The 14554-nt window shown below is 29.7% G+C and overlaps 1 protein-coding gene across 1 annotated transcript in view; it reads left to right on the top strand.

Annotated features, from left to right (window-relative positions):
• LOC107440929 (uncharacterized) overlaps window positions 1-13473 on the top strand; it is an 18906-nt gene extending 5433 nt beyond the window's left edge. The window contains exons 2-3 of the mRNA XM_016054019.4: window positions 8725-8863; window positions 11634-13473. Coding sequence (XP_015909505.1) covers window positions 8725-8863; window positions 11634-11814 — 320 coding nt within the window. The 3' untranslated portion in view covers window positions 11815-13473. The remainder of the gene's footprint in view (window positions 1-8724; window positions 8864-11633) is intronic.
• The last annotated feature ends 1081 nt before the right edge of the window (window positions 13474-14554 follow it).

Genomic DNA, 14554 nt, shown 5'->3' on the forward strand with positions numbered 1-14554 from the left:
TATATATATATATAAAGGTTTATTTCTCTTTTTTGTTAATATTCGGTTTTAAACCTTACACGACATATAGTTGATTGATATAAAGTAATTCAATTTTTTTTCTAAACAAAAGCTTAAAGTTGATGAACGAAGAAGAATATTACAGAAATGGTAGTTCCGTGTTTTTTTTTTTTACCTACTTTATTTATAACATCGTTTGCTCAAAAAGCTCTTTTCAAAGATCGTTTTCTCCTACAAAAATAAATAAATAAATAAAACGCATATTTCATTTTTATAGATAAAGAAAAATACTTTAAGTTTTTTTGTGCTGATATGAATAATTTATATCAGTAGTTTGTAAATTCTAGACAGTTATGAAGTTAGTTTTAGAATATATTGCAGTTGAAAATGTTAGTGTCAGTTAGACTACATTTTATCTGTAGGAAAAAATAGAAACGAAAATAATAATGACATTAGTTTTAACAGAGTAAAGTTCAATTTACTTCCTCTTCATTAGATTGTGCATTTAATTAGAAAAAAGGATCGGGTCTTGTTATCTGAAAAGGTTCCTCGGAAAGAAATATTTTAAAAATTACTACAAATTTTGCCAGAAATTGGGCAAAAATAGAATATGATTAGTGCAATTTTTAGAAGATAGAACACAAACTTGCATCAAACTGTGATGTAAACTCCAAGTTTTATTGCACTTCTAATCCTTAAATAATGAAATTCTCTCACTAAGCTTAGTTGAATCTCATTTACAGACAACGGGGAGTCCTCCCCAAACTGCTAATTGAAGAAACCTCCTGTTGAAGTTCCTTATCAAACTCTATAGCTCATAATCAAAATTCAATGTCAGCCATTCTAATAAAACTTTCTAGGTCATGGAAAGGTCAGAATTTGACTTTTCACAAATTTGATTCGTAGAAGCATGGTGCTCTTTTAACTGAAAAAAAATTAAATTGTCTTTTTTTGGTGTAAATTAGAGACCTTTGTTACTCATGATGTAATATAATTAGCTTTAAATTTTTATGCAACTTGCGAAACATCGAAACAAACCTAAAACCCTGTCTGATTGGAATAAACAAATAGTATTAAAAGTAATAAAATTAAAGTTAACTAATAATTCATGATTAAGAAAGCTAAAAACTTTATCTAATTTAATTAAAAAAATAACAATTAGAATAAGAAAATAAGTTTTAAGAGTAATTTTTATTCACTTTTATACTTTTAATTAATATAAATAAATTTTGTTATTATAAGTTTGCTTTATAAATGTATCTAAGGATATATTTTATAAATGTCATTAAATCTTTAATTTTTTTAAAAATAAAGATAAATAATCATAAATAAAGAAGGCTTGAGTTTTTTTAATATATGTATTTATGCTAATTTAGAGCAAAGTTTAATTTTGGCATTTATTATGCAACATAAATTAAAATTGTTAGAATTTGTTGTTTGTTAAAATTGTTTAAATTTTTTCAATGTTTGCATAATTTTTGTACAACTTACAAAATATTGAAGCGAATTTAAAGAAAAAAATAGTATTATTTTATGAAAAAAATAGTATTTAAAGTGAGAAAATAAGTTTCAAGATAATTATTTTATAGATAGTTGACCCTGTCCGGAACACGTATTTCATAAATGTCATTAAAACTTTATTTACTTATTTTTTTTAACGAAAGAGAAAGAATAATTTCAGACATAGAATGCATGGGTTCTTTTGACCATAAGGTAAGCATAAATACAATGTCAGAAAAACTGGTTTAACTTTGATCCACAGTATTGTGAAAACCTTTACTTTTAAGAGATTGCGGTTCAGCCAGCATCTAACTAAGGTTTCCTGTTTATTCGAAATAATGGTTCAACAAAGCACCAGAATAAGGTTAATGCAAATTTGTGCAATTATATGGTTACCTATAGACTAATTTCTCTGACATAGCATAAAATTTATTAGTTAAAAAATATAATAAATAATTAATCAGTGTAGCTTTTTTCACTTACTTCTCTTCGTAAGATCTACAAATCATTCCTATTTTTTCATGGAAATCAAAATTAATTTAGAAAATACTATATGTTGCTACACTTCCAGACAAAAAAATGATTCGACGTTGAACTCTAATATCTGTAACTTCAAACCTAGTACAGTGTAAAATAGCAGCAATTTAAATAAATTTCTTAATTAAGCAGTGTTATGATTCAATTTTAACTGCAATATAACAAGTTAAAAGTACGATAATATTCAAAGGGACACTATATGGTCATGGGAAATTTGAACGGAAATATGGTTTAATATGCTTCAAAACTTTTTAATGGGTATGTTTTTTATTTGTCGTATTCGAATTTAACACGTTTAAAATTTATCAATAATCCTGAGAAATTGTTGGTATAAAATAGATCATCTGTTGTTAAATCAATAACGAGTTTGCAAATTTCTCAATATTAAAATATCTATCCAGAAAAATAGAATATCTGCCATAATATAAGCATTATTTTTATCCTTTTACGTTTTATTGAATCATTATTTGTATAACTTTAAATGTTTATCATATGAAAACAATAAAAACATCCGTATCTTCACCACTTGGGCTGTATAAGTCCCTGTAAACTTCTGTCATGGTTCATTAGTCTCTCAAACAGATTAATGGGATAGTGCCCCAGGGCCTAACTGCAAATTGTGACTCCCAATTTAAAAAAAAAACATTTTTGGAATATTATTTATGGTAAAAAGACAATGTGCTGCCTAAAGAATAACATTCCTTGTAAAAAATTAGAAGTCAGTCTTGAATAGGTAAATTGAACAAAGAGTTAGAAAGTGGTTGAGTTGTGTTTTGTGAAGTGAATCGTGGAATGCGGCTTAATTAGTTTATATAGTGGTGCCATCTAGGTTGAGAGATGGGAGATAGACTTTTTTGTGCTAAGCAGTTCTGTGGTGCTGCCCTCTATATGTGCGTCAGAATTCCGTATTCCAATAATTTTGGGTATCAATGGAGCATAAGGAGTGCAGTATGCTGGACACTCCTTATGCTCCAGCTCCTTCCAGCTTTCGAAGGACATGCGCTTGATTATCTTTGATAGTGAGTGTAGTTGGCACGGATAAAATTCTGATTGCTTAACAATATTAACAAAGTCAGTTAGTAAAATATTTTTCCTATGGTGTACTATTATATAATTTCCAATGGTGTACTTATATACTTCTTATAGAATAAACTATTTACCCATAGTTTTTGTTTTCAATTTTTTTCCAATGGCAGGCACTGAATTTGAATCTTTGCCTATACTATGACAGAATTGTTGCTCATTTCGCGTTACCCAGTGGGCACCTGTGAACCAAAGTCACGGAGGCGAGCAATATTGCCCACGCCACAGTGCCACAAACCCGTTTATAGGGTGGGCCACATTCAAACATCATACACACACACAACAGAGGACAGCACAAAGAGAGAGAGAGACAACAGAGGACAGCATCCATGCCTAGAGCGGGATTCGAACCCGCAGCTTATGGCTTCGCAGTCAGGCACGCTAACCGCTCGGCCACCAGGCCGGCTGTTTTCAAATTTAATCGCTTGTCTAACGATGGGTGAACAAAGAAATTAAAAAAACAAGGATTGGGCTAAGCTAGTGATGTTTCAAAACACTACAAGCTTTGGCGAGCAAATGAGGTACCTCTACACAAACGCGATCACAGCGCCACTGTTTTACGATGTAAAAGACCACAGCTTGGCAGATGTGTCCACGAAAGACTTAGCTATAATCTGATACCTTATTTGCGTATAGGTGTTTCTAATTTTGTTCTTTGAAAAATACGTTCTTCCTTTTAATTGTTTTCAGCAGTGTATTTTAGAATAGAAAATATTTAAAAACACATAGTTTTCCTATATTTGACGGTTTGTAATTAGATTAGTTTCAAAAAACTACTGATTGAAAAAGAAGTTTTATAATTTAATTCTAATTAAAACTTAACCTTTAAAAATGAAATTAAAGTAATTTTAACTAAGTTTAAAAGTGAAGATTTATTTAAAACTTCGTATTCTAAAAAAAAAAAAAAATCTTGTGCTAAGCTTCAAACAAAACTTTTACATTAACTTAACTATTAGCAAATTTGTATTTCTGAACTACGAGGCCTTTTTTAGTTATTTACGTATTTAATTAGCTGTTTTCAAATAGCTAACGCAAAAACGAAGATTCAATTAAATGATATAACACAGCTAAAGGAAAAAAAAAACTTTTAGGAGTTCTTCGTATTAGAAAGCATAGACAACGTTAAGCTTCATGAGGTAAAAAAAGATAATATCCATGAGTGTATTAGTGAACATTAACTTGTTTTAAATAATTTGAGTTTTAAGTAATAAGAATATTCTAAAAGATTTTACTGGTTTAAGATTACATAATTATTCTTCACACATTACACTGGAAAACAATTTTTGTGCTTGTATTTTGCTACATGAGTTTCTTTTAAAAACAAATATGAAATATTTTCGTATCACTAAATTCAACTCTGGAATTAATTTCTCTCTCTAAGCTACAGATTTTTAAATGACATTTTTTGTCCATTTTTTGTCAAAATATTCAAACTTAAAGGCGTTATATACACCGAAGAGCCAGTACATTATGACCACCCTGCTAATAACATGTAGGACCATCTTTAGCCCTCAAAACTGCTAGCACTCGCCGTGGCATTGATTCCACAAGGTGCTGATAGGTAGTCTGAGGTATCTGGTACCAAGCGCTCACCAACTGGTCCTGCAATTCCCTCACATTGCGAGGGGGTAGCGTGGCAGCACGAATTTGGTTTTCCAAGTAGGACCACAAATGTTCTATTGGATTAAGGTCTGGTGAATTTGGGGGCCAAGATATGACTTGAAAGTCACTGGAATGTTCCTCGAATCAATCCATGACGATTCGACCCTCATGACATGGCGCATTATCCTGTTGGTAAACACCATCCCCTGTAGGAAAAACTGTTGCCATGAATGGGTGAACCTGGTCTGCAACTATGTTTAAGTAGCTTACAGACGTCAGGGATTGCTCTATGAGGATTATGAGTCCTAATGTGCCCCATGAAAACATTGTTCCTGGGCGAGAAACCATGAAAACCTGAGCGAGCCCATTGTTATAGATGGAGGGTGGTCATAATGTAATTGCTCTTCGGTGTATATCAGGGGGTCACACAAATGTTGAACCAAACTTCGAGTAAAGTTAAAACTCACCATCAGGAGAAAAATTGCATGAATCCCATGCCCGGAAATGGCATCATACGTAGGGGCGCTTCCAGATTTTAAACGATTTCTTCGTGTACTTCTGAACGGGTCATAATAGGGATGCGTCCCTAGCAGCGTAGGACGACAATTCCGGTCATGAGTGAAAACAGAATTTTAACTATGACAATGAGCGTTAACTCTACTAGACGTTTATCACAAAATTTATGCGACCTCTTGCTGCATGTAATGTTTTTAAACTCGTGCATTTCGACAAAAAATAGACTAAAATGTCATTAAAAAACAAATTGTAGCTGTAAGAACAAAACTGATTTCAGATTTGAAATCCTCACACCTGAATTAGACGAGATCAAGCTTTTGTGTAAATGCAGCAAATTTTCTTTCCCAAGTTATATAGTTGTTTTTATAGTATGGTACGTTGTTATTAAGATTATTTATTTAAAATAAGAATACCTACTATTTTTCTGAATCGAAGAGATATTCTAATTGCAATCTAATTAGTTTTCTAAAATAATTAAATGATCTTAGAGAATAATTAATTTAAATTTCAATTAAATTAACTATGTTTAAACCTTTTACGACTAGTATCAGTTATGTTTTTTGGAAAATAAAAAAGTGGCAGCTCAAATGTTTAAATTTAGGATTTATTTTATATGTCTACATTAATATATTAACAATAAACTCGAGTATTACAAAACAATAGACTCTTCTCCGATAACTCTAAGTAAACAATTTTTCAATTAGCAGCACATGTTTTCGACGGTTTTTGCACGGGAACTCTCTTGTTCCAATTTAATAGATTTGACTTTAGAAACGATGCAAAATTTGCATCTAGCAAAATGAGCGTATAACATTAAAATCTATTTTCCCTTTCTAATACCATTATAATTAAAAACGCATTCTTATACAAATATTGCTATCCCATAGAATGACTTCAAAGTTGAAGTTATTAAAGCTAGAAAGAAATTATTAACTTTTTCTCCTCATCTCAATTAATCCAAACTTTACATGATTAAAAATGTCATCATTACTAAAAGCTTTAAGCATAATCTTTCAAACTTTACCAATAATTGTTTACATGGGGGGTTAGTATAAAAGTGTTTCCATTATTTTGATCAACCGCTGTCAGCATTTATATTCGATTATAAAAATAACGCGACAGTGTGCTTTTAAAGCTAAAGTGGTAGGTAACAGAGAGAAATATTCAATTGGTACAATCAAATATGTACTTCCAATTTTTTAGAATAGGTGTTTCTTCATATGCTGACCAGAGTTTGCGGTTGATCAGGCAAATTTGATATAAATGTTCTCTTAACTTTTTTCAAAAAGTAATGAATGATCACTTAATTATTTCATTCTCTAATTTCATTTTGGTGGAAAAAGAAAATAGTCTTCATAATATAATACTAAAATAATTATTTATATTTTGGTTTTATATGATTTCATATTATAAAACTCAAGTTTAACGCAGGAAACTAACTGATGTGCTTAAGTATAAGCACCAAACTATGTTTTTCATAAAAGTACTGCATACATCAATACAAAATGTTGTGTGCTAGCTGCAGTAGTCCTGAATGATTTAACTACTATAATATTTTTATTTTATTTTATAACCGTAGTTGATCAGTCAACCCAATTTTGAGTTTACGTATACAAATGTTCAACTCCGTTGTTTTCTTTTTATCCAATCTAGAAGACAAGGGAACTCCTGGATCAAGTATTAAGAGAAATTTACCTTGTGAAGGACTTTTTTATGGAACTAACCCACATTTGCATTAGATGTTGAAGAAATCCATGAAAACCTCCCACGGTTAGCTTGATGGCAAAGGGCAGACTAACAGTCCTAATCCAGGATCCTTTTACTCCTGAGAATATTTTATGTTAGCACTGTGGTCGGTGCGAGGTGGGTGCAGAATTCGTATCAACACATTATTAAATTTGGTTTACCTCAATGGGAGGCAAGCGCTCGATCCCTTGAGCCACCACGACTCAACTATAAATAATTATCTGAAAGAGCTGATAATAGTTTGATGTGTTTTTTCGATGCTAATTTTTAGCATCGAAACGATTCGCACTTCATTTTTAGACTTTCTTTCGTGGGAGTAAATTATTCGTTGCTACTTTTGAACGAATATGTATAGATTATAAAAATATGTAATTTCTGAGAACTTTCAGACATAAATACTTATTTATTTAATTATTTTTTAACATGGATATTTAGACTTATGTGTTCATTACAAAGTATGACTTATTTGCTCTTGTCAAATTGTAGTGCAAATATTGCAGATGGACATCAGAAAGATACATCCAAAGTCATGGAGAGATTCAAACCCTCTACCTCCATGCTACAGAGTGTTCAGTGTAACTGCGAGACCTTTTTGGCTAAGGAGGCTCTATAATAAATATCTATTAAGCTGACCTCCGTCCTCGGAAAACTAAAAAGCGTGAAGAAGAATTTCTAAATGGATATTTGAAAACTATCTGCTTTGCCTAGGCAATTTAATATTTTGAGGACAGAAATCTCTTGTAGAGATTCTCAAACAGAAATAATTTTTCCTGAAATAATTTAAATGTTAAAGAGGGGATTTTTTCAATGCTCTTTTAGAAAATTTGCTAACATTTTTTTCATTTTTCTGAGGAAGCTGGTAAGCTTAGTATTAATGTTTTTATTTTTATTACTAACTAATGATAGTCATGAATAGTTTACACTTTTGAAATAAAATCAGAAATTATGTTTTTACCATCAGTGCTTTATATTTCCTGAGAATTTCAGGAAAATTAACAGTCCTATGAATAACTCGTAGCAACATTTGCTTTGCCTAATATAACTGCTTATTTTCATATTAACAGTCCTATAAAATTCATATCCTATAAATTTCCAGTCCCATAAAGTTCCTAAAAAAAGAGTCCTATACAATTCATGTCAAAATTCAGTCCTATAAAAACCAGTCTTCTGAAATTCACGTTCAGTCCAATAAAAAATGGTTCAATGAAATTCACGTCCAATCCAATGAAATTCCCGTCCAGTCCTATCAAATTCAAGTCTTATAAAATTCCTACGAAATTCCAGTCGTATAAAATTCCTAAAAAACAGTCCTATAAAGTTCCTATAAAATTCAGGTTCTATAAATTTCCAGTCCTATAAAGTTTCTAAAAGACAGTTCTATAAAATTCATGTCAAAATTCAGTCCTATAAGAAACAGTCTTCTGAAATTCTCATCCAATCTAATAAAAAGCAGTTCAATGAAATTCACGTCCAGTCCTATCAAATTCATGTCTTATAAAATTCCTACGAAATTCCAGTCGTATAAAATTCCTAGAAAACAGTTCTATAAAATTCAAGTCCATAAAATTAACAGTCATATGAATAACTCGTAGCTATATTTTCTTTTCCTAATATAACTACATATTTTCATATTGTTATTTATTGCTTTTCCAAAATTGATGAGACTTTTTTTCAATAAATACTATAACTAGTTTTATAAACGAGCGAGAAAGCCAAAAATTTGTTTTTTTCATTTTGCAGCAAAAAAAGACTGTATGATTGATAGTGAAATAGGATGGTTCGATATGGATAATGTCTACACGTGTGAGGAGGACCAAAGATGTTGTAAAGAATATGGAAACCCATCATGTTGTGCTGAAAAAAATAAATGGTTAATAGTGTAAGTATACCATTACAATTAATGAGCTTATTGGAAGAATGTCATACTGACAGTTTACAGAATTTGAAGAAAAAAAATCAGCTCTAAGCTTTAGAATGCATAGAAACACGAGGAAGCTGCTTCAAAAATATTTTTCTACAGGTTGGCTCATTTATCTGACACTAGAAACTAATGTTTCATGCTTACTTTTGACAGAAAATAATCATTAGACTTGTAAATATGACTGTTTAGAAAGTGTCGCAATGCATGCTCTTCCACTTAGCATTTTAATTTTCAAGGTGTCATCACAAAAAAAAAAAAAAAACTTTGGGAATACAAAGACTCCAACTGTTACGGATTCTCCGATATATATATATATATATATATAGTTATAANTATATATATATATACTGTAGTTTTTTAATAATTACATGTTTTGCGGAGCGAGTTTATATGCAATACTTTCATATTTAAGAAAACATGTAACGAGCTTTCCTGAAAAACTGATTGAATATTGTTAGAAGATAGCAGAGTATGGATAATTGGCACAATAAGTTAGTGTTCCTTACTTGATTTTGACAGTTAGTAATCCTTTGACAAGCAAATTTGACTTTTTAAAACGTGTTGCTTTGCATATTCTTCCTCTTAATACTTCGAAAGGTGAAGAACTTTCAAGATCTCATAAAATAAAAATAAAAAATAAATAAATAAATAGAACTGATAGAAAATTTACAGAAGATAGAAGAGTGCGGATATTTGCACAATAAATTTACGTTCTGTACATGCTTTAATCCATAAGTAATCCTTAGACTAGTAAATTTGACTGTTCTCAAAGTGTTACTACAAATGTTCTTCCTGGTAGTACCTTAAATTTCGAAGTCTCTCACTCAAAAAAAAAAAAAAAATAGAAAAAAGAAGAATTGATTGAATATTGGTAGAAGATGTGGAAATTCAACTGTGGAAAACTCGGACAATAAATCAATGTTTCGTCCTTACTTTCGACTATGAGTAATCCCTAGAGTGGTATATTTAACTGTTTCAAAATTGTCGTTTCACACGTAAGTTAGCACTTTAACTTTCGAATTCTTACAAAGAAAGATCAGATTGAGTATTGTTAGTAGATAGCAGAGTATGGAAAATTGACACAATAAATTAGTGTTCCTTACCTTCTTTCAACCGTAAGTAATCCTTAGACTAGTAAACTTGACTGTTTACAAAAGTACAGTCAAATTTACTAGTCTGAGGATAACCTATTGCAGCGTAGTGTACAGTCAGGTTTACTAGTCTAAGGAAGTTATATATGTTCTTCCCTTTAGCACCTTAACTTCGATGTCTATCTCAAAAACAAATCTGATTGAATATTGATAGAAGATAGCAGACTGTGGAAAATTTGCATAATTAATTAATGTTCCGTACCTACTTTCGATCATAAGTAATCTTTAGAATGGTAAATTTGTCTGTTTCCAAATTGTGTTTCACATGTAACTTAGCACTTTAGCTATAGAATTCTTACAAAAGCAACCTGATTGAATATTGCTAGAAGATGGATATTTGGCACAATAAATTAGTGTTCCGTACCTACTTTCAACCATAAGTAATCCTTAGACCAGTAAATTTGACTGTTTACAAAGTGTTATATATGTTCCTCCCTTTAGCACTTTAACTTTCGATGTCTCTCTCAGAAAAAATATCTGATTGAATATTTATAGAAGATAGCAGACAGTGGAAAATTTGCATACTAAATTAATATTCCGTGCCTACTTTCGAATATAAGTAATCTTTGGAATGGTAAGTCTTTGGAATGGTAAATTTGTCTGTTTCCAAATTGTCGTTTCACATGTAACTCATAACTTTAACTTTCGAATTCTTACAAAAAAGATCTGATTAATTTTTTTTTATTAGAAGTTAGAAGAGTATGGATATTTGGCACAATAAATTAGTGTTCCGTACCTACTTATGACCATAAGTAATCCTTAGACTAGTAAATTTGACTGTTTACAAATTGTGCTTCACAAGTAACTTAGCACTTAAGCTATCGAATTCTTACAAAAACAACCTGATTGAATATTGTTAGAACATTGCAGAGTATGGATAACTGGCATTACAAATGTAGTTACATGTGAAATTTCTTAGAAAATTTGACTATTTAGAAAGTGTTGCTTAGCATATTCTTCCTCTTACTCTCAAACTTTCGAGATGTCACATAAAAGGTTATTGAATATTGAATATAGCAAAGTATGGATAGTCATAAGCACACATAACATGAAGTGATAGTCATTAGGAATCCTAACTTGTATTGATTTAGCTCGATACATAGATAAAGCAAATTGCAAGCAGAATTCCTTTTAGTAAGTTTCCAGTTAATTTTACGTCATTTTTTTAAAAATGGCAAATATAAGAAAAATATGATGTGGAATTTCATAGCTTAAAGTAAAACAAGTTTTTTTTTAAACCCTAGTGTGTCACAGAGATATTTTTTGAAAATAGATAAGCAATATAGAAAACATGGCTTTTATTAAAAGTAATTCTTATGAAAGTTTAGTTTGAAAATATTTATTTATAAGAAATATATCAGGTTTTACTTGTTGCAAACTTTACAGACTGTAAAAACATAAGAAGTAAAAGTTTCTATGATAGTTTTGGTAAACTTTTAGTTTAACAAAAAGAAATATAATTAAAAAAAAAGTTTTCAGTATCTTATTACCCAAACTTATCTATTCGCTTTAAATAAAGCAGAAATTGTATGGAATTTCTTAGAACATATTTTTAAAAATGCCTTTTTCTTTTACAGAAAAGACCAACTGATACTTTGGGGTGGATTATTTGGCTTTTTGACATTTCTTGGTCTTGTTGTTTACTGTCGACGTAAAGATTTCTACGTTCTTGAAGGAAATAATCCTTGTGCAAAATGTTTAGGTCTAAAACCTAAGGAACAACCAGAAGATGACGAAGAGAAACCCATTAAAACCTAGTAATTTTTTTTTCTGTTGAAGATCAAAACATAGAAAACATATTTTAAAATTTCATTTCAACCAATGTGAGTATGCTGCTATCAGAAAATAGAATATGATTATTTAGCTTCAGTTCTAGTTAAGTAATGAATTTCTTTTCGATAAAATGCAGTTAACATATATATGTTTATACTACCAAACATTCTTATGGAGTTCAGAAAATGAAGAAAGGTAATAATGTAGATGTTGTTCTCTAGGGATGTTGTTTTTCCATTTTAAACTGATATGTTATATTTTTTTCCAAAAAATATAAAGTAAATTTTAGAGTGCTTGCTCACAAATTAACAAAATAATGAAAACAAGTTTAAATATTGACTTTATTGTTAAACTATTAATCAATATTTTTGACTACATTTATTTTTACTGGCCTTTTTATTTAAAGCAAGAGCTGTAACAAAACCAAAAAACCTTTTTTGGCAATTTCTCCTTGAGGAAAAGGGGCGATTGAGCCTATAAGTAGGAAAAATTGTCAATAATGTATAAAACCATTCTAACCAATGTAAGTTTGCTGCTATCAGAAAATAGAATTTGTTTCTTTAGCTTCAGTTTCAGTTAAGTAATGAATTTCTTTTAGATAAAATGTAGTAAACATATACATTTTCTTACCACCTACTATTGCTATGGTATTTAGAAAATGTAGAAGGTAATAATGCAGATGTTGTTCTAGTACAAGATGTTGTTCTAGTACAAGTGTTGCTCTAGTTCATCTCTAGTATAAGGTTTCTAGATCAAGATTCATGCTTTATGAGGAAAAAATTATCTAAAATATTTTATACTTCTGCCATATGCTAATGATATTAGATTTAGTTATGTCTGTTAATTTTTTTAGTGATAAAATTTTCAAATAAGTATATCCGATATCTATAGTATATCTGATATTTTAGGTATCTTTTGGGTATATTTCAGGTATATATTAGGTATATCATCTGGGTATATTTTAATGAATTGCTTCTATGAATGATTTAAATGATAGATTTTATGATTTATATTTTTCAGATTCATGCTTTTAAGATAACTGTTTACTTGTCTTCGCGACAAAAATAAATTGTTTGTATGATTTAAGTGATAGATTTCATGATTTATATTTTTCAGATCAAAGCTTTTAAGATAACTGTTTACTTGTCTTCCGTGACAAAAAATTTCAATGAAGATTGCTGTCATTAGTATATTTGTGCTGGTTGTTTCGTTAATTGTTCATTTGTTAGTGATAATCTGCATAGATAATTTTTCTTTTCATTCTAATTGTTTAAGTTTTTCTATAATAAAAATGTATTAAAATTCATGATATGCATATACTTAAATTGAATATTTAAATTCAAAGCAATTCATCGACAATGGATTTTCTTTAGATATCATATATTTTAGTATTCATTGTTTCAGTGAAATGATTGGTATATTTGAGTTAGGGATGCGTGAAATTGATTTCGATGTATATAAGTTTATAAGTCAAGAATTTGTGTTTATTTTTAACAAATAATATTTTATAGAAAAATTAGTCTTCAAATTATAATATCTTTTTCTGGTAGCAGCTGTAGTTTAATAAAACCATGTGATTTTAAGAACAAATATATGTAGTGATCATAATATGTATGTTAATAAAAGCTCAATAGACTTTTCCAATTTTGTGTTTTTGCATATATTAAGCTAATTTTATCAACATATATATTTCTACTCAGTGAAAATAATCATAGAAATATTGAAAAACAAAATAAGTAAGTAAAAGAGTTGCAATTTGTAAACTGATTGAAAATTCAATCAAAATTTTTATTTGCTCTCCAAAACAATTCTTCTAAAACGCTTCTCTGGAAACAGAGTCAAACCATTTCATAAAATTGCGAAAACGTTTCAATTAGTTTTATGTTGAAGAAAAACGATTGTGCTTCCATCTATTTATTAGGGAGAAAACTTATACATGAAGGATTTCAAAAAGAGCTAGACAAATGATCATAATTCTTACGTTTTAGACTCTTCCAATAAAAATTCCACAAAGTTTATCTAACCAGTTAAATACACCTGATGCCAGTAACATTTTTCATTATTTATCATTGATAAGTGCATGGTACGCAGTTTTGTACGCACCATACACCTCTTGTGGCAATAAATATAATCTATATTATTAAATTTACCAGAAGATAGGAAGGTGATTAGTAACTTTTTGGAAAGTGACCATTTTTTTAATGTTTAAGGGTAAATATCGCAATAATTAGATCGAAAAATGGTATTTTTATGGAAACTATTTTGACTGCTTTCAAAAGAGAAGTATGTTTGAATTAACGCTTCTGAAATTGTATTAAAATGAAATTCTGTAAAACTTAACGTGTGTATGATTGAGGAGGCAAAACTTCTCTCTAAAAACAACTGCTAACAGCAGGCATGATAGTTCATCCGATTTACTTAAAAATATTAATACAATTGTTATTCATGTAAATTCAAGAGCAATATAAAGAAAAACTTTAACAAAATGGCATTATATTGCACTTAAAGTAATAAAAAAAGATCTACCAATTTATTAAACCGACATTTTAAATGTGAAAAAACGTATTTATATATATTAGAAACTATCAACCTCTGCTTCAGATTCCAGTTTCAATCTCAACCACAAATCTCAACTTCAGCTTCAACTTCAATATCGCAAACGAGAAAACGATATGATTGCTGTTTAATCTATTGATGAAGCTTCAACTTCAATATCGCAAACAAG

Source organism: Parasteatoda tepidariorum, chromosome X2 (assembly GCF_043381705.1).
Source record: "Parasteatoda tepidariorum isolate YZ-2023 chromosome X2, CAS_Ptep_4.0, whole genome shotgun sequence".
NCBI classification, from domain to species: domain Eukaryota; kingdom Metazoa; phylum Arthropoda; class Arachnida; order Araneae; family Theridiidae; genus Parasteatoda; species Parasteatoda tepidariorum.